This window comes from Rhineura floridana, chromosome 8 (assembly GCF_030035675.1).
Source record: "Rhineura floridana isolate rRhiFlo1 chromosome 8, rRhiFlo1.hap2, whole genome shotgun sequence".
Lineage (NCBI taxonomy): Eukaryota > Metazoa > Chordata > Lepidosauria > Squamata > Rhineuridae > Rhineura > Rhineura floridana.
In genome coordinates, this window is record NC_084487.1 from 44,700,489 (window position 1) to 44,721,193 (window position 20,705).

The 20,705-nt window shown below is 44.1% G+C and overlaps 1 protein-coding gene across 5 annotated transcripts in view; it reads right to left on the bottom strand.

Annotated features, from left to right (window-relative positions):
* Positions 1-19,871, bottom strand: part of PDGFB (platelet derived growth factor subunit B) — a 34,865-nt gene extending 14,994 nt beyond the window's left edge. For 2 of the 5 annotated variants that reach the window (XM_061639157.1, XM_061639156.1), the window contains exon 1: positions 18,819-19,871. In XM_061639157.1, the coding sequence (XP_061495141.1) occupies positions 18,819-18,908 (90 nt within the window). In that variant the 5' untranslated portion in view covers positions 18,909-19,871. Of the gene's footprint in view, positions 1-16,039; positions 16,138-16,441; positions 16,576-16,606; positions 16,770-18,818 lie in introns of those variants that run through there. The other 3 variants (XM_061639158.1, XM_061639160.1, XM_061639159.1) reach the window with 3 other exon arrangements.
* Positions 19,872-20,705: the final 834 nt, after the last annotated feature.

Here is a 20,705-nt window from a genome sequence, read left to right on the forward strand (position 1 = left end):
GCTATGTGAGGCACATTCATATCTTGAGATTGTTTCACATTGCACAAAACTGGAATTGAGATCAGGCCAACATGAGAAACGCTAATTTTGTGTTTTGTATACTCAGTAACTGTGCAGCAAGCATTAGGCAAGAAAGAGATTAAGCACTGGATGGACATGGGCAATTGATCTAGATTTTCAAAGAGAGATTCCCAGAGCCATCCAATATCCAGTTACAGTTGTGCCAAGTGTTTGCAAAGCTGTTGTTACACATACATAAGCACATTATCTGTAGGGCAGACTTTTTAAAGGGAAAGAGGGAAAGAATTGACAAGTTATGACAGAACTATGATGAGGATGAACAAGGGGCAATTCAACCCTTATCCAAAATATTTGTGAGCTCATGGAGCATGTTCAAATACATTGGGTGTAGCCCACCAGGAAGTTCTCCTGCACAAGCCCAAATTGAAACAAATAGGAGCTGTACAAGAACATGAAAGTACATTTGATCAGGTCCCATGAACTTCAGTTAGGGCTTGCACAGAAGAACTTCTGGTGGACTGTGACCATTGTCTGTGAAATAAAATACTCTGGATTATATCTGACAAGCCATATTCAGAGTAGATCCATTGAAATGAATGAACTTTAGTGATGATTAACTTAATTCCATCCATTCCATTGGGTCTTCCTTGAGTATCATTTAGTCAAATACAACCCTCTATATCCATAGGAACATGCCTTATATAGAGGCAGACAGTTGATCATTTACATCAGTTTACGCAGCAGCTCTCCAGAGTTTCAGACAGAAGACTTTTCAGGAATTGAACCTGGGACCTTCTGCATGCAAAGCCTTGCTCTTCCACTGAATTATACTCTTTTTACTGCTATCTTAAACAGTGCTAAAGATAGTTACTTAAACAGTTTTTCATTAAAACAGAGAGTTTGAAGATATAATCCCCCCAAAAAGGTAGAAGCCCAACCCTGACTGTCTTAATATTTTATCAGCTCTAGTTAAAGCCTAGATCTATCTATCAGATCTATCTCCTTTTCACAAGATACTATCCACAGATACCAGAAGTCATCAGTTCAAAATAACAAGCTTGGATCGACAACCCTTGTTTACATGTGCAAAGCATCCCAAAGTCTTCTACCAATATTGAACTTTACACTTCCGTATATTACATGCACAGATGTGCATACGTACATACATTACTTCTGGTTACATTCACATTATGGCTGAATTGTCAAACATTCCAGACTGCATATTCTTCTGTGTACGAGAGTTATGCATACTGCACTATTATGACAGGCCTTTATCATGAGATGAAACAGATGTTAAGGGCTCCAAACTGGCCAGGAGGGCAATTCTCTCTTTTCAGTGGGATCAGGGGCCTTTTAATCTTCATGACAAGAATGACAGTAAACTCTCCAGAAAAGGGAACTCCCCCCCACGCACACAGAGCAAAAAAGTATTATGTTTGAAAAAGGATCGCCTACTTCACCTATGAGTTTTGGTTAAGTACTAGATAACCTCCATGTCTCATACTGATGGGCCTTCCATAACTTACATGAATTTAGGCAATGTTCTACTAACCAGACAATATTTTGCTCATATAAGAAACCACAAAAACACATGGGAAAGCAATAGGCAAAGTGTCATGATGTCCCCCATCCCCAGCTCAAGCGCCCAGCCTCAGAAGGCAGATATACATACTAAAACAAGGAAAGGTTTCATAATAGCATAAGGAGGATCCCACAGTGCAACGTTTCTCACTCAGCCTCTGTGGTGGTTACCGCCTGGCCTGGGTCAGCCATGGGCAGCAGCACTTAAAGCGAGAGCAGACAAGCTGATACAGAAGGCGGTGATGGAGTAGGCCCAGGTGAGGGATTGGAGACAGCAGCTGTGGGGATGAGGGGGCAGGGAGAGACTTGATTCCAAGTGTCAGGCTAGGACAAGAAACCCAAGCTCAGATTCTCACTCAGCCATGAAGCTCACTTTGTGACCTTGGGCCAATCACTTTCTCTCATCCTAACCTACCTCACGGTATTGTGGGAGAAAACCATGTACACCATGTGCTCCTTGGGGAAAACGTGGGACACAAATGTAATCAGGAAGTCAGTCAGCAGCACAAAGGCTGATTGGGGGAAAGATGAAGAAGAAGCAAGATGGCTGGCTTGATGCTTGAACAACTTTAGAAGATGTTTTGACCCAAGTCTAGGAGTTACTTACTATCATGGAAGCTTTGCAATGATGAGGAGAGAAAGAATTGGTATCTATATATTGGATTGGGATAACAAATAAGACGATTTGCAGCATATTTATGGATCTATTTACGTTATCTAGATCTGGGGGGAGCATGGAGATGAAGAGCCAACCTTTAGCCACAACCAGTTAAACTATCATGGGGAACTGTAGTTTAGTGCGATATTGAGAATTCTTTGTAGGAAATCCCTAGTCCCTCAGAAAAAGTTTCTCAGGTTCCCCATGGGAAAGCGAATGACTATTAAACTCATTTAAGTTGGTAGTAGGGTAGATATGTCCCGAGATCACACATCTCCTTCAGGAATCAGTAAGTGGGGGAAATGGCAATTGATGGGCTGATTTAGATGAGCAATGTAGTGGTAAAATGTTCCATATTCTGCTCCCAGAGCCCCCCAAATTGTATTGGTGTGTTTAACTAGGGAAGAAATGTTGTTTGAAAAACTTAGGTTTTTCCAACTTGAGATCGTAACTTAGAAACAGAAATGTTTTGAAAGTGTTACATCTGCTTTTCCTGACAGGTGTGACTCAATAGTTAAATCACATAGATGTCTCCGTTTTTTTCTGATACTTAATACATGTACAAGATGGAATTTTATTTTAAACTCAGGCACTCACTAGAGCTGGGCAAATGCTGAAAGGCCGTGTAACTTTGGCAGATGCGATCTGAAAACAGGGGAGGAAGGAAAAAGGGATGAACATTTATGGATCAATGCTCTACAGGAGGAATCGCAAAAGGAGCTCATGGGAGGCCGACATGCTGAAGAACTGATTATAGGAATTAGCTCCACTCCCTGTTCAAAGAGGTGGGTTTAGGTGCCAAGTTTTTCTTGTCAGAGATGTTATCAGTTGGACCAAAGCATGTCAACACGCCCAGCTTGTAAAGTTCATTATCCTCTGTCTCCCAGAGGGGCCTGGGCCACAAAGGCTCATTATTCTCTCTTTGGATCAGTTCTGAAGGTTGAAGCTCTAAGCACACTTGCTCAGAAGCAAGTACCATTAAACTCTGGTGCACTCCTTTGTAAACATGCTTTGGATTAGGGTGCGAACCTGTAGAGAATGTTTTCATGTGTGAATTATAGTGCTTGTTTTCCTGCTCTCTGCATTTATCGAGCAGAAAACTGTTCAATTCGAACTGTCCCAGTGAGCTGATGTCACACAGCCCAGTTCAGAAGAGGTGCCGTGCGCAGGCAATTGTACACACAAGTTCCAGACAAGCAGACATTCATAAACCTAATAAGGAAAGGTACCCAGTGCAAACAATGAACAATCCACTTATCCTACATAGTCTGTGAATTAGCTGGGAGAAAGGTGAAATGGCAACAAGGAGGAGGAGCCTGGCCATGGCCCAATCAGGATAGCTGGAGTTAATTTCTGCTCAGCTTTTATGAAGAGCAGGTTAATGATCTCCTTTTAACTGCTTGGTAGATCAAAGAAGACTCTTGCCTAGCTGGCTATCAAGTGCCTCAGGGCTGGCCTTGCATTGCTGCAAGGCTGTGAATTCCTAGCCCAGTGATTTTTATATCTCTTTGTCTTCTGCACCTTCCCAGTCTTATGGTTTCTCCAGTGTACAGTATGTACTGGCATGCATAGCCATGTGGTACTAGACCCAAGCCAGCAGTCACACACATACAAGAGTGCACACACTTCTTCAGCAATGGCTCATGGACTTTGCTGTCAGGGCTGGGCTGGGCAGAAGACAATACCAGGACCAGAACTAGATGCGACGCATGTGTTCTCCAACCCAGGATCCCTGCAGTAAGCATCTTGATCCGAGGGTTTGAGCCAGGGCTGAAGGCTTGAAAGAGAGGTTCTGTTTTGCAGACCTGGCTAGAGCATCAGGTAGTGCTGGTTCAAGACATTCCGCTGCCTGAAGTAAAGCCCAAATGTCCCCACCTAGGGATGGAAGGTTATGTTAGTTTCAGTTCTCTCTGTTTCTCATTTTTCCAATCTTAAACTCAGTTCTCCATATTTCTGCAGCTACTTGCGTTTTAAAAAAATTAAAATCCTCATGAAAATTCATCAGCATTTTAGTGCAAATTTGTCATTATAATCTATTTTCTATCTAGGTTTGACTAATATATGCACTTTTGTAAACATTGGCTGGAGAACTGCTCCACAAAATTCAGATAAGGGTGAGTTTCAAAGGATGGCTGCCTCTTAGTTCTCATATTATTTCAGAGTGCAAATTGGATAGATTCACCTTTAAAATGTGAACTTAATCAAATTTCTACCCCATCCCTATCTTCACCCACGCTGGGGCCACCAGTTTGAAAAGTTTCACTGCATCATTCAGACACCAGTTCCTGCCTTCATCTCTCTCTCTCCCCACCTCAGCTTCTTCTTTTCAAGGCTGCATTAGGGTGTTGTTAGGAGGCATCCCAGGGAGGCCAAGCACTGGATCTTTTTGAGCTGGGCCCCAGATCTCCTGCCTGTTTCATTCCTTAAAAAACAAACCAACCACCTGTCTAGCATTGTGCTGCATATCCTCCCACTCACATCTTGTTTGCTGCCCCCTCCCAAGCCATGTCTCTGTCTCCCTTGAAGCCTGTCAAAGACGTTTGCCAGCCCTGGCGTGGGCAGTGCCACCTTCCCACTGCAACACCATTCATCAGTTTGTAGAAATGCAGCAACAGCACTGTGTCTGCTCCTGCCTCCACTGCCTCACTTAACGCAACAGGACAATGGCATAGGAGGTTTTAGAAGCACATTCTATGTTATTCATGCTATGCGCGTGAGCTGTTGCTGCTGCCAGTGAACAAACAGGCAGAGGCAGGCAGAGGTAGGTGCCTTATACTGAATCAGACCATTGGTCCATATAACTGTATTGTCTACCCTGACTAGCAGTGGATCTCGAAGGGGACATTCCCAATTCTATATGGCATTTGCTGGAGATTGAACCTGGGACCTTTTGCATGCACAGCAGATGCTCTACCACTGAGCTATGGGCCTGCCTCTGCTCAGCAATGATGCTGTCCGAAGCAGGCCACTTCATCATGCTGCATGGCCGTGCTGGTTCTGACAGCAGGCCATGTTGCATACCTGCATTCTCTGGAGTAATACTCTTTTAAGTTATGCACTTTTGGGCACTGAAGTAACACACCTTTGGGTTGCTTATCAGCTAAGTCCCAACCTCAAGCCCGGAGTTTTCTGTATCAAGCCTTGGATCTCCTGACATGTGTTCATGACAGAAAGCAACACCTACAGTCCTGAGCAGCTTTTATGCAAAGCACTGGCAGTTCCTCAACTAACATCTGAATCGGGAGAGGCCGTGCAAGCCCTGGACCGCTGCCTGGACTCAGTGGTGGGCTGGATGAGGGCCAATAAACTGAGTATGAATCCTAGCAAGACGGAGGTGCTGTGGGTTGGTGGTTCCCGAGTTCAGATAATTGGTCAGTTGCCTGCTTTGGATGGGGTCGTACTCCCGCTGAAAGAGCAGGCTCATAGTCTGGGGGTGCTCCTGGATTCATCTTTGTCACTAGAGGCCCAGGTGACCTCAGTGGCTAGGAGTGCTTTTTACCAGCTTCGGCTGATAAGACAGCTGTGGCCATTTCTGGACAGGGATAGCCTGACCACTGTTGTCCATGCACTGGTAACCTCTAGGCTGGATTACTGTAATGTGCTCTATGTGGGTCTGCCCTTGAGGTTGGTTCGGAAGTTGCACCTGGTGCAAAATGCGGCGGCGAGACTACTAACTGGGGCAGGGTATCGTAAACATGTCACCCCACTGCTGAAAGAATTGCACTGGCTGCCCATTTGCTACCGGGCCAAGTTCAAGGTTCTAGTTTTGGTGTACAACGCCCTATACAGCTTGGGACCAGGATACCTGAAAGACCGTCTTACCCCTTATATACCCAATTGATCACTGCGCTCTGCAGGTGAGGGCCTCCTGCAGATACCATCTTATCAGGAGGTCCATTCTGCACAATATAGGACGTGGACCTTTAGTGTGGCAGCACCTATCCTGTGGAATTCCCTCCTCTTAAATATTAGGCAGGTGCCATCTCTGTTATCTTTTGGGCACCTATTGAAGACCTTCCTCTTTCAACAAGCCTTTTAAATTGAGACCTATCCCAGTCTGCGTCTGTGTTGGAATTGCTTTTTAACATGTTTTTTTAAAACCTTTTTTTCCTAAACAATTTTTTTAACCCTTTTTATTTAAGATGTTTTTAAAGCTTTTTTAAAAAATGCTTTTAAAGTTGTTTTGTTTTAATGTATTTTAAGGTCTGTTTTTATGATGTTTGAAAGTGTTTTTAGTGCTTTTGTTTGCTGCCCTGGGCTTCTGCTGGGAGGAAGGGTGGGATATAAATCAAATAATAAGTAAGTAAGTAAGTATAAATAAATAAATAAATAATGTTTTGCCCAAAGCAGACACTCCTCAACCATTGCTCATATGAATATGTAAAATCATAACAGGTATTTCCTAGCATTGAGGCTTCAATAACAAGTCCTAGAGAATAATAGAAAAGGCAAGAGATGTGGAACAAAATAGATCCGTTTGAAACCAGGCAAGTGTTTCCTCTAGTTCAGACTATTTTCCTTCTCTCTTTTGTTGCCAACTGCTCTGTGCAATTCAGTCATATTTAAAATCATTATCATCATTAGTTTAGTTTCCCACGTTCTAGGAGAGTCACATAGCTCTTTTCTGGATCATTTCAGCAAAGTTCTCTTCTACAACACTTACTGCTATTTCATTCTTAGAATGTTTTTTTTATAGACACACCTTTGCCAATCTACTTGAACACCAACCTCTAGGTTCCTATAAAAGACATAACTCCCAAGTCACCTTAAATGCAACAGGGGCAGTCAAAGATATTTTGCTGCCTGGGGTGGAGCAGCAAATGGCACTCCGCCCTTCACCCTTCCACAAGTCAAAGCAGCTAATATCCAAGGCCATCCAAGGCACACGAGACAGAAAGTCCTCCAAACACTTCTTTACCTAGCGGTAAAAACACAATAAAAAATTAAATATCTGACAATTTGCTGCCTTTTAATGATGTCCAAAATCAGATGCCCAAGGCAGCTGCCTCATTCTGCCAAATGGTAGGGCCAGCATTGTTTCCCCTTCCTTGATATTGTTAGTGTCATGGACAATCTAGGATGGAGGCTGCGCCAAGGTGGAGAGAGAAAGGCAGCCAGTTTATTATTTCATACCTGCAGGGTACTAGACTTATGTATGTAAAAGCGGTTAGGGCGGCAAAAAAGTCATATTTTGCTGCCACCATTAGATCATCCCTTTGCCGCCCAGCAGAGCTCTTTAGGGTGGTACGAGGGCTTTTACATTCTGGCCCTCATGACACTATGGAAACATCGGAAGCCCGCTGCAACGAATTTGCGGAGCACTTCCAGGACAAGATTGCTTGCATCCGTCAGTACTTAGACTCTGATGTTATGACAGTTGATTCCATTGAAGTGTCCAGAACGCGGTCTTGTCCTTCATTGTTAGATGAGTTTCAGTTGGTGCAGCTTGAGGAAGTGGACAAGGCGCTTGGAATGGTGCGGGCGACCACGTCTGCCCTTGACCCTTGCCCATCTTGGCTGGTGAAGGCCAGCAGGGCTGTAACCACCAGCTGGGCCAAAGATGTGATAAATGCCTCCTTGAGAGAGGGAGTAGTCCCTGGTAGTCTCAAGGAGGCAGTAGTGAGACCTCTTCTAAAGAAACCTTCTTTGGACCCAGATATTTTGAACAACTATAGACTGGTGGCGAATGTCCCTTTTTTGGGCAAGGTCTTGGAGCGGGTGGTCGCCGGCCAGCTCCAGGCGCTCTTGGATGAAACCGATTATCTGGATCCATTTCAATCCGGTTTTAGGCCCGGTTTTGGCACTGAAACAGCCTTGGTCGCCCTGTATGATGACCTTTGTCGGGAGAGGGACAGGGGGAGTGTGACTCTGTTGATTCTCCTTGATCTCTCAGCGGCGTTTGATACCATCGACCATGGTATCCTTCTGGGGAGGCTCGCGGAGTTGGGAGTTGGGGGCACTGCTTGGCAGTGGCTCTGCTCCTACTTAACGGATCGTCGCCAGAAGGTAGTGCTTGGGGAACATTGCTCGACACCCTGGACCCTCCATTGTGGAGTCTCCCAGGGGTCGGTCTTGTCCCCCATGCTCTTTAACATCTACATGCAGCCTCTGGGTGCGGTCATCAGGAGTTTTGGAGTGCTTTGCCATCAGTACGCTGATGACACGCAACTCTACTTCTCCTTTTCACCTTCTTCAGGTGAGGCTGTTGATGTGCTGAACCGTTGCCTGACCGCGATAATGGACTGGATGAGAGCTAATAAACTGAAGCTCAATCCAGACAAGACTGAGACATTGTTGGTGAGCTCTTTACCAGCCCAGATGGTGGATGTTTATCCTGTTCTAGATGGGGTTACACTCCCCTTGAAGGAACAGGTTCGTAGTCTGGGGGTCCTTTTTGACCCTTCCTTGTCGCTTGAGACTCAAGTGGCCTCGGTGGCTCGGAATGCGTTTTACCATCTTCGTTTAGTAGCCCAACTACGCCCCTATCTGGACAGTGACGATCTCGCCTCAGTTGTTCACGCTCTGGTAACCTCTAGATTGGACTACTGTAATGCGCTCTACGTAGGGCTGCCCTTGAAGACCGTTTGGAAACTTCAGCTAGTGCAAAACGCAGCAGCCAGGTTGTTGACAGGGACCCGCTGGTCCGCGCATATAACACCTGTCCTGGCCCGTTTGCACTGGCTGCCTATTTGTTTCCGAGCCAGATTCAAGGTGCTGGTTTTGACCTATAAAGCCTTACACGGTGTGGGACCGCAGTACCTTATGGAACGCCTCTCCCGCTATGAACCTACCCGCTCACTTCGTTCAGTATCCAAGGCCCTCCTCCGGGTACCAACTCACCAGGATGCCCGGAGGATTGTTATTAGATCTAGGGCCTTTTCTGTGGTGGCCCCCGAACTATGGAACAGCCTACCTGAGGAGATACGCCTGGAGCCTACGGTACTTTCTTTTAGGCGCCAGGTTAAGACCTGGCTATACTCCCAGGCATTTTAATGTTATTATAATGTTCAATTTTAATGTCAATATGTTCTATTTAATGTTTTTGTTTAATTTGCTGTTGTTCGTCACTGATTTTATTGTATATTGTATTTTAATCCTGTTTTGTTCACCGCCCAGAGAGCTACTCGCTATGGGCGGTTTAAAAATGAAACAAACAAACAAATAAATAAATAAATCAAGAGAAGACTGGAGAGCCACACCTTTTAACTGGATCCATGTGAACGTGGGAGTGCTGTGAAGCATTGGCACATTCCCATGAAAAAAAGGTAGGCATGAGCTATGCAGCTATACAATGTTCCCCATAGCAGCTCTGTTACAGCTCAGTAGTTCCTCATGATTATTCTGAGGTTCCAACCGGAAATATATTTCATACTGACATCACGGCCCCAAGGAAGAAAGGTTGTGAAACTGGAGGGGGGGGGAATAGTGGAAGAAAGATGTTCTCGATGCTCTGGGAGGAACACCAACTGCATTTATGCATTTAGGTTTTCTTTTTCTGTTTTTGGTCAGCCATTCTGAGTATCCAGAGTGCCACACCAATGTCATGGAAGATGAGGTAGAAAACACATTTGGAAGCTCTGGGAAAGGCCCTAAGTCCTTCACTTGTCCCTGGGTTTTGCTTTTTTGTTCCAAGAAACAGAAGCAATTTATGGAATTCCCAGGCTACCTCTTTACTGAACTGAAGAGAGACAGGGCAAAAGCCATGCTTTTTGGCAGCAATGCCTTTCCTCCCTTGAGATAGCTCAGCTCACCAAGAACATTATACCTCCGAGTGGATCCAAAGCCTGTCCCTTGTGCTACAGTGTCTCTCTGCTATATTTTGGAAAGGTGTGGATTCTAGTAAAGCCAACACACATTTCCTTTCCTCACAGGAAAATAAAATGATACAGTGACGTGGAGGGAGGGGATTGGGAGGAGGAACACTCAGCCAATAATCCAGAAAGTAGTACCTAGGCGATGCCAAGTTGATACCATCACTTTCGCCAACCTGACAGCCCACCCACAAGGTCCCAACCTACTTTTGGGAAATCTGTACCTTACAGCAATTAACTATTGTGGCTCTAGGCTTGTACCAGGGTGGGGTGCACACTGCACACCTGGAGGACTGGGAGAGCAAAGCAGATTTATATATATATATATAAAAATATGTTACTTTTCAAAATTATGCTTAGGGGTGGTGGTGGGGAAACACCGTGACATTCCTCAGCATGGAGTAACATCAACGAGTCCCGGCAGAACCTAGCAAGAGATACACAAGCTGACTTAACCCCAAGGGCCATTGCTTTCGTGGCTGGGAAAATGCTTTTAACCCTTTTGTTGCCACATCGAGCAATGAGTGGTCACCTCTGAAATCCTGAAAAACTATCTCCCTTTCATACGTCAGTGAAACCTCTTCCTGAAGTCTGTTTTTCATGAACAGAGAAATGCCATTTAAAGAGTGCTCTTATACAGTAAAGAATTCTTCAGTTTGGATTCTTTTTCTGGTGCACATTTTCCATTCTAACCCTCAATCCTCACCCCCCAAGATAACCACTGCCACCACCCTTCATGCAATGGCAGTCTTCAAATAAAAGCAAATTGGAGGGATTTTCCCAGCAGCATGATGCACATTGAGGCCTGGAAACAATGTCATTCTCTCCTAGCTCCACACATCAGCTGATGGAGAAATAAGCACATGAACACATTGCTTTGCTGTTTCAGGTGCTGCCTCGTCTTAGCAACCCTCACACACTCTAATTGCTCTGGTGTTTTATCTGCTCCTCAAGCATGCAGGGATTTCCTAGTAGGCAGGTGCCATCTTCAGCAAGGGGATAAATGTCTTGTCAAGGGGATGGAATTTCTGCAACCTAATCCAAGTGACAATGCAGCATGTGTACAAGCCTGTGCATGTACGTGCAGGGGGATGAGTACACCAAGTCTGATTAGGCCAAATGGCATGGCGGCACGTTTCCTTTCAAATTTAGATTGTGCGATCTGTCAAGGAAAGACAAATGTTTACTGCTTTGGGAAGAAACACAATTGGCCACATGTATACAAACACAGCGCAGCCCACATCTCCAACTGCTTCCCCTTTATGGCCTGGGTAACAATAGGACAGCCACAGGAAGGAAGGCTTCATGCCCACCCACTCTCTTGTGGTCACACAGGGTCTGACTGTCATGAAGAAGAAGGATTTATGTCAGTCTGGTGGGAGTTTCAAAGGGAAGGACTCTCACCAAGAAGAGTCACTGGGTAAGTTCCAAAGTTGTTTTGTATCCCCTCCTAATTCTGTAGGGTTCTCAGTGGCCCAGACCTCCAGGCCTTGCTACTTGGACCTTGGGCTCTCTCCAGGCCACACTCCTCACTGGCCTTGCTCCACTCTTTCCCCCAGTTCTTTTGTCTGGCTGGAATGGATCCTTGAACTGCAGTAATGCCTCTTGCTTGCCTGGATAGAGACACATGCATGTAGAAACCTCTACTGCGCTGCAACCTGGACTGCAGCCTACTGTACAAAGATGAGTCACATCCATTGACCCACCCACCATGGCATGTGGTCCCCAGAAGGTTGCCCACAAAGGAAAGTGGCCCTTAGGCTGAAAAAGGTTCCTCACCCCTCTAGTACACCATTCCCTGCAAAGCACTGAGCAAAATAAAAGAGCAGCGAATGTGGATGGCTTAGGCACCATAGCACTAGTTGGCTGGCTGGTGAATGACTGGGTATATATAACAGAGCCAGACTGGGAAAGGAGAGGTGCTGTCAGGGTTCTGTACCCAATGTGCTGCCCAGTGGACGCCTGAGAATATGTGGTGGCTACCACTGTAGGCAGAGCAGCTTGCAACAAAAACACAGTAGATTGCAGGATGTGCTTGGAAGCTAGAATTACATAAGGTTGCCCTGTGATCACTAGCTGTGCAAGATGGCAGTAGAACTCCTACGCGAAACAGCAAGGGATTGGGGCCTGCAGCACATACTGGGTGCAGTGCAAGCCCACCTTGTGGACTTCTCTAAGTAAGACTACCTATCCGACAAAGACTGAAAAACTCCCCTAGAAAAATAATACTAGAGTATGCAACCCAGCTTCACTATGTAGATGGAGCCAATTGGTGCCCTACATATGTTGTTGAATTCTTTTGTTCCCCATGAGCTCCAGCGATCCTGGGAGTTGTCCAACAACTGGAGGGTACCAGGTTGTGGAAGGCTGTTATTTGTTTTTAATTTAGAGGAATCTCTAACCAGCATCTCCTATGAAGACCTTGCAATTAGAACCCTTGACCACTTTCCTGCTTGCATTCCACCTGATCTCATACTACTTGGCTTGGCTCAATTGCACAGGTTTTGAGTCAGATTTAGATATGACTGTGGCCAAACCAATCCCAGAAGTATCAAAGCCATATAAACAGTTGTACACCTGGAAATAATGAGGTAGATCCCAACTGCTCTGAGCTGTTATCACAAGATTTAAGTAGCTGTGCCTATCCCTGCTCCAAGAAGCTAGCTTGGGTACAATATCTGCATAACTCATTTATGTGTGTGGGCAAATGTGTTCTCCTTAAAGATGACATGCAGGCATGACTTGCTCAGAGATCCATGTCCCACTTTAATTTAGGAGAGCCATCAAAGTAGGTGTGTGCTATACTATGCAAGTTTACAGCGTTGCTGCTATTCTTATTATCCCTCCTCTTTCCTCTCTTCTTCTCCATAGCATACCCCATTCTGTTGATGTATGCAAACTTTTTTGCTGTGTCATGTTTCAATTTATTTATTTATTACATTTATATCCCATCTTTCCTCCAAGGAGCTCAAGGTGACAACTGTATGCTCTCAGGGTCAAGGACTGTGCATTTACTTGCCTTCATTAACAGGCCTGCATACTTCTGAAGCTTTAAAACAAGATACTCATACAAATAATGCTTGCATGCAAGTGTTTTGTCAGTTTATACTTGTTTGCTTGAAGAGCACCTGTATGGCCATGAGGCTGAACGGACGGTTCATAAGATGTTTGTGACTTCTAGCAGTATACATCTTGGCATTAAAAAAAAAAAGGTGGGCAACATTTGGAAGGTTTACTCTTCACATTACACTCTAAACCACAGTGGGGCAAATTATCTCTTGCCGTTAACTAACCTAGATATTTTTAACAAGCTATTAAAATTATAAAACAAATAAATGAGTAGCACTTATTATATGTTTGTATTCAAGTACAGAAGCCCAAGTAAAACTGCTTTCTCTTTGGGATATATGTAACAGAAACAGCCCCCAGTTTACATTGGTTAGGAGAAAATGCCAATTTATTATTTATTTATTTATTAAATTTATTAGTCGCCCATCTGGCTGGTTATCTAGCCACTCTGGGCGACATACAACATAAAAACATACAAATTACATTAGAGCATTAAAAATCTCATTTATAATCACCATGAAAATGGACTGCCTTCAAGTCGATTCCGACTTATGGTGACCCTATGAATAGGGTTTTCATGGTAAGCGGTATGCAGAGGTGGTTTACCTTTGCCATCCTCTGAGGCTGAGAGGCAGTGACTGGCCTAAGGTCACCCACTGAGTTTCATGGCTGCGTGGGGATTCGAACCCTGATCTCCCAGGTCGTAGTCCAACACTCTAACCACTACGCCACACTGGCTCTTATAAACACCATAGATCACTGATAATGCAAGATGTGAATGTTCTGTACTGGGATATCTATTCTGGAGAACAAAGTGTAACATAAGAGTGTCCTAGTATACAGCAGACAAGTCCCAAAGCAAAGAAGTGGATGTCTATGTGAGATTAACTACACCAACTTCATCTGAGAAAGTAGTATACTATAAAAATGTTTGAATTACACAATCCTCTTCATCAGGTATGACAGAAAGAGAAACGAACCTTACGATACAGAAACTAATTTATAACACAGTCCTGCACATTTGCTCAGAAGTAAGCCCAATGGAGCTCACACACTTAGTAAATGTGGTTAGGATAGTAATTTTAGTTATCATTATTATTATATTTAAAATTGTTACCTGCCTTCACCCAGAGGTCCCAGGGCAGGTTACCATAATTTTAAAATACATCATCAAAAACAATTAAAACAAACATCACATCTATAATTATAGCATTAAAAATGTCACAGCCCAGTAAAACAAACAAGCAAAAAGATACCACATCAACCAAGTGTTTATGATGGGTATACAAAGAGCTGCTACAGGTTTGCACTGTTAACTTGAAGCCACTCATATTGTGGGGACTCTACCCTGAAATTGCAGGTATAGATACACCAGTGCGATAGCGATGAAGTATGGTGTAGGTTTGTGAAGACTGACTTATCAGTATACCATCCTTCCTCACCAGAGTTAAAGCCAGGATGCCTGGAGTTCACCCATTTTATTGCTGCTGCTCTGCGATTAGGATGGATGAAATAGGCAGTACCAGTCGCCACAGAGAAATCAATATTTAAAGGAGTGCAAAAATGGTACCTTACTCCAGCCAAGCTGTTGTATATTAACAAAAATATTTCCCCCTATGCTAGAGAGTATGCTTAGAGAAGGGTTCTTTCCCCCATTTGTGGTAGACATGTGTTAAGGTGGTTGAATTTTGGGATCTGGTATTTATACAAACAGAAAAATATAACAAAGCAGGTGGTACTCAAAACCCCAGAATTAGCCATGTTAAATGTATTTTTGAATAAAAAACAGGCTCTTAAGGATAAACAGTTGATAAGCTTTTTCTTGGTTGTAGCCTGAGCACTAATTGCACAGTTTTGGAAAGATATGAAAGGTATGTCTATATTGTTGTGGTATAGTAAAATTTGGCAACTAGCATTAGTAAATAAATTGACACATAAGTTAAAGATTGCAAAAGGACAAAAATGTAAAAATACATTTTTAGCAGAGTAGCGGCGCTTTGTTACATACATCAATGCAGTAGCCAATAAAAACAAGGTTCCTAAAGCTTTTCAAAACCTATGGATTTCATAAAGGTGACCAAATAACAACAGAATATTTATTTGTATGTTGTAAATGCAGGAAAATCTATTTTATATATGATGTATCCCCCTATCTCAGTTAATCTATGATTTGAATTGTTCTTAACTGTATCAATAAAGTAATGTTTTAAAAAACGGATAGATGAAATAGGAACTATCTCAAGGTCACTTAGGGAGATTCACAGCTCAACAGAAATTTGAGCTCAAGCCTTCTCAAATCCAAATCCAGCATTTTCTCATACTGGTCATTTATTTTCATAGATGCGCTATGTTTACAAGATTTTTCACGGGTGATCCCAGCTTGCCAGGTAACACCTTTTCCATACTTGCACCTCCAAGCTGGGAGAAGGTTCACAGTTGAATTTCTGCCCTGATGCTACTGAAGCACAGGAACTTTACAGGGGGTGGGGAAATAACTAATAATCATCTGGATTTGCCTGGAAAGCAAAAATGAACCTACTCGGGAAGTGCAAGAGCCCAAGGAGAGTCAGGGTCACTCCTTCCATTAGCCAGAGTGAGACCTTTACCTCAGGTGGCTGATTTTGGGTGTCATGAAAGCAAAGTTGGGGGAAGGGCTGTAACTCAGTGGTAGTGCATCTACTTCGCATGCAGAAAGCCCCAGGTTTAACCCCCCTGCATCTCCAGGTAGAACTGAAAGAGACTCCCTGTCTGAAACCTGAAGAGTTGCTGCCAGTCAGTGTAGACAATACTGAGCTAGATGGACCAGTGTATCCAACTCGATATAAGACAGCTTCCTATGTTAAGGTGGTGGGTTTTTTTAAATACTCCAAAGCAGAGATATGTCTGGAGAATTTTCTACCTTGGATGCCATGCACGGGAGGGGGGCTGCATTTGCTGTTCCACCTCAGGCAGCCCAACCTCTTCGGCCAGCCCCGAGAGGAGCGTTGAGGGCACGGGCTGTCGCTGCTGCTGTTCCTTCTTAAGACTGCCAGCCCAGGGAAAACCCTTCCCCTCCCACTGCGTGTTATTCTGGTTTGCCCGCGGGAAAAGCGAAAAGGAGCTTGGCACAGTCTAAGCAGCCAAAGGGAGGGCACAACGTGTGCCGCCTTCCTTCGTCAAGGTAAGCTGCAGGGGGGCGCTGCGACGCGGCGGGCCTGCTTATTATTCCGGTTCTCGCGACCGCCTCCGGGCGGGATTCGAAGGGAGGCCGGCGAGGAGCGCGTGAGGTGCCTCCTCCGCCCCCCCCCCCGCGCGCACTCACCCGGAGAGAACAAAAGAAGAATTCTTTGCACAGGTTTGTGGGCACAACAACCTGAGGCTTGGCTGCCGCCCAAGCCTTGGCTTCCAAACTCCCTCTTCCAGGGAAGCTAACACTGAATTTCTATTATTTACTTTATAAAAAATAAAATAAATGGCGTTCCTTAACTGTGGCTACACATGGAGGGGAAGGCACTCTGCACATGCTCTGAGGTGCTTTAGTTTTCCGAATGCTTCATTATCGTCAGTTTCAGAACACTCTGGCGCTGGCTTCCTCACGTGGTGAGCCTTGATACAAATTAAGGCCTGGTGTGACCTCTTCACCCTTGACCCCCAGCTTCTGTTTCGTATTTGAAAAGGGCGGCATGGAATCGCATATAGTTTGCTTATGCTAGCCCGTACCGTGCTCCGACTTCCTCTATAAATAATGTTATTGCAGGATTACCACGCCTCCGCTTCCTATCTCCTGCTCTTCTTCCTCTCGTGCTCCAGCCACTGCCGCCACCAGTTCAAGGCAGGAGGAGCCAAAAAATAGTAACCTGACATGATGTCTTCAATCCCTCCCTGGCTGTCATGCATTTTCCAGACAATCTGCCGTGCCTCTCTCTGTCCAGGTGTTCCCAGACCTCTCCAGAGATGCCCTTCATAGTCTGCACATACTTGCAAACAGAGGGGCCTTAAGTTACCTCGGTAGGCTGACATAAATCAGCATATTTTTAAGATCACAGCTTTATATTCTGCATTAATTAACCTGGAATATTGACCACATCCAGTTCTTTACTCACAACTGGAAACCTCACTTTGCACATTAGCATGGATTGTGGAAGAGTTGAGAAAATCCCACCCTTCCTCACTTGTTAGCCTCCAGAACTCCGAGAGGTGTGAAGGGGCAGCTAACCCATGTTAAGATGAGCTTCAGTGTGCCTTTCAGCGTGTGTGTGCAGTTCTAGTCAGAGGGCCCTACTCTCTCATCAAGTGTAGGTTGGGATAGCACCAAAAACAAAGGTCCTGACTGCTGTAATTCTGGTGTAGTTCTGCAGTGTCAACTGCATGGAATGCAGAATTGGCAGGTGTAGTTTTTAACATGAAAAGGTAATAAAACAGCACTGGCTCTTTAAGAGCCTCTCCCTAGCCCCGGTCTCTGCATTCCCCCTTTCCTGGTCTCTGCATTCCTCCTTTCCTCTTGGGCACTCGTTTGGAACTGATACAGGATCCCTCCTGCGGCAGTTCCATCTTGGAACAGCTGGAAAACCATGTCCTCTGTTAGTAACCCCTGGTTGGAATTCAGCTGCCAGCCAAAACTCTGCAATATCCAGCTCCCTTTAGTCTGACCTCCCACCGTGGGAGAGAGAGATTCTCTTCACTTACCCATTCAACCTGACTCCCCCAGGCACTACATGATATACTGCAGACTCCTCTATTAACTACCAAGACTCTCCCACCCTCATTGCGGCAGGTACCTGGGCAGAATTCCCAGGTAGAGATGTCTGATTTCATCAAAGCCCTATCTCATAGATCCTCTGGGGCAATCTGATATGGTATGCTTTGTGGAAGAGGTTCCTTACCTTTGGGGAGCCTGCAAAAAGCCCTAAGATGTCAGCCACCACAGCTGGGGGATTGGTACAGTGCATTGCAAGTAAGAACTGCCCATAAAGCTTCATTTACTTCAGTACTGGAGGGAATAGCCAAAACACTGGAACAATGATAAATACTTATCATATGTAAATAGTAATGCACATCTATAACACAGAAATAATGTGTAAAAAATAATGCACATCTATAACATCATTGGGGCATAGGATGATGACCTGGATAATCTGAAGATTTGGTTTGCATAATGAGGGCTCTACAAAAGCTAATCACCAGGTGGAAGGCTGTTAAGAGCAAGTCTATTTTTTCTTATAAGTTGCCAGAGTAATTAAAAGGTAACATGCAGCAGAACCCCCCAAAACCTCCTTCAAAAATTACTTTTTTATTTAGCTACTAATTAGATTGAGGGCACAATCTTATTCATTCACACTTGCTGAGAAGTATAGTACTGTACACTGAATTTGTTAAGACTTTCAAGTAAATATGCATAGGATTGTCCTGCAAGGCTGTAATCCTAAACATTGGGTTCAACAAAGTGTTTCTTAGTGAGTTGGAGTTCTTCCAATGGGACTTTCTTACATTTAAAAGGAGACAGGGTGCAAGTCTTAATTTCATAAATGTGTCCTTGATTTTGGAAAAAGAAATACCACAAAAATGTGTCATATGCATTGCCAATATTCACCTACACAGAGCATTCTCACTCACTTGCTGTATACTTTTATCACAGGTCTGAAGTTCACCAGGTAGGTTTTCCATTCTCATTTCTTAACAAAATACAGTGGATTACTCACCTCACTGCTGATGAGCGGCAGGTAGCAGAGAGACACAAAGAGCACTCCGAAATTCATGCCGACTCCAATTCCCAGAAGTTCCAGACACATTGAAGGAGAGTATTTGAAAGGGGGAAAATAGAAATAAGATTCCTACAGTTCAGGCACAGCGGTGAGAGCGTGTCTCTGCCTACAGTCTGTGGTATATATCATACACAGAGGGTTCTGTGCTTTCTCATTTCCCCTGCACAAACGTTTATTCTCCAAAAAAGTAACATGCACTCTTAGGTAAAATATTGTTTAAAGGCTCTGAGAAAAACCAATTACTAGTTACTTTTCTGCTACCTCCTTAGGGGAGAGAAAGTATAGGTGAATGTAAAAGGAATAAAATGGGGGAAATGTCCCCATCAAAAACTTGCACATCCAGATTGGGTCTCTCTCCCACATACCCCAGAACTTTACTACAAGAAGTCTCTCAACATTTTTCTTGACTTAGCAGTCCACATGAAATCAGGGTCTTCTTCCTTTAAGGACAAAAGTGCGGACAAAAGCAAAATTATTTGCAGTACTCCAAAATCTTTTAAGCTTCAAAACATTAAAACTTTCTTGTTTGACTTCTTGAAACACTTCCCCTCCTTTTGGTCTGAATCTCTTTGTTGTTAAATTTCTGCTTGAGGCTTTTCAAAGAGCATTGGTAGCTTTGGTTTGGTGAAAGTTTTGAGGCTTGAGTTGTTATGTTTGCAGACAGGTGAAGAAATGGCTCTGGTGGAACAGCCTCTCTCTCTCTCTCTGTCTCTGCGTGTGTATATCTAAAGTCTTGCTAAGTCTCCAGACTGGAATTGCTGCTGCTGCTGCTGCTGCTGCTGCTGCTGCTGATCTCTTGTACTCTTGTTACAGCAAGAAAGAAAAAGGTAGGCTCTAGTGGGAGGAGAGACAGCACCAGGGAGAGAGCTAGTTTGGATCTGGCTTTTAGTCTGTGAGAAAATAAGGTGCTAGCAGTTCAGTTGTTCCTTCTTTTAAAGGAGAAGAGAGCAAGAAAGGGGTGGAGACGGGGCTTGTAGTAACTCCTCTTGGCTGTGAATCAAAGAGAGAGGGGGGTGGAAATTCAGTACTCCAGATTTTTTTTTTTTAAAAAAACTTCAATAACAAACACAGTAAATGTAGAACACCACTGTTTTCAAATGGGAGAACCTGGGGAAATCGTGATAAAGGGAGGGAGGGTAGCTCTCATCAGAGGAGGGTTGTATTAAATATTTTTGGCTCCTATTAAAGCTCATACTTTTTTTGTGTGTGAGACAAGATTAACTGGTGTTCTTTCAGCCCTGCCACCTCAGTGGTTCTGAAGGAAGAGATAATTTTTAATACCTTTGATCTGTCTACTTATAGAGAAGAGAGCCAAAGAAACCTAAAAAGTTGTTACAACAGGATCCATGCAAAAGTTGCCACTTGGCATTACTTTCAGTGCTGAAAGGCATTTTGTTGCATAGTAATTTCCACAATGTAATAAACATCCAAGCTTTGGAAAGTTGAGCCAACAGATATTTGCTGGGGGAAGTAGGGGCAATTATTTTAGGTGACAGCAAGACAGAGTTACTATTTTCTATTGAAATAACCATTTCCCCACTTAAATGAGGTATACTTGATGTTAGGTTTTCTGTACTTAAATTGTGAATCCATGCATAGAGATGTTATAGAGAATAATGGAGCATTAGTCACATCTCTTAGTCTTTACCCCATCTGGCAAAGCTTCAAGGCCCGCTGCTGTACCTGTGTCTCAGGCACATGAAGTTCTTTTTTTACTGAGTCAGACCATTGGTCCATCTAATCAGTATTGTCTGCTCTTGACTGGAAGTGACTCTTCAAGCAGAGGTCTCTCCTAGCCCTACTGTCTAGAATCCATGCCCATAT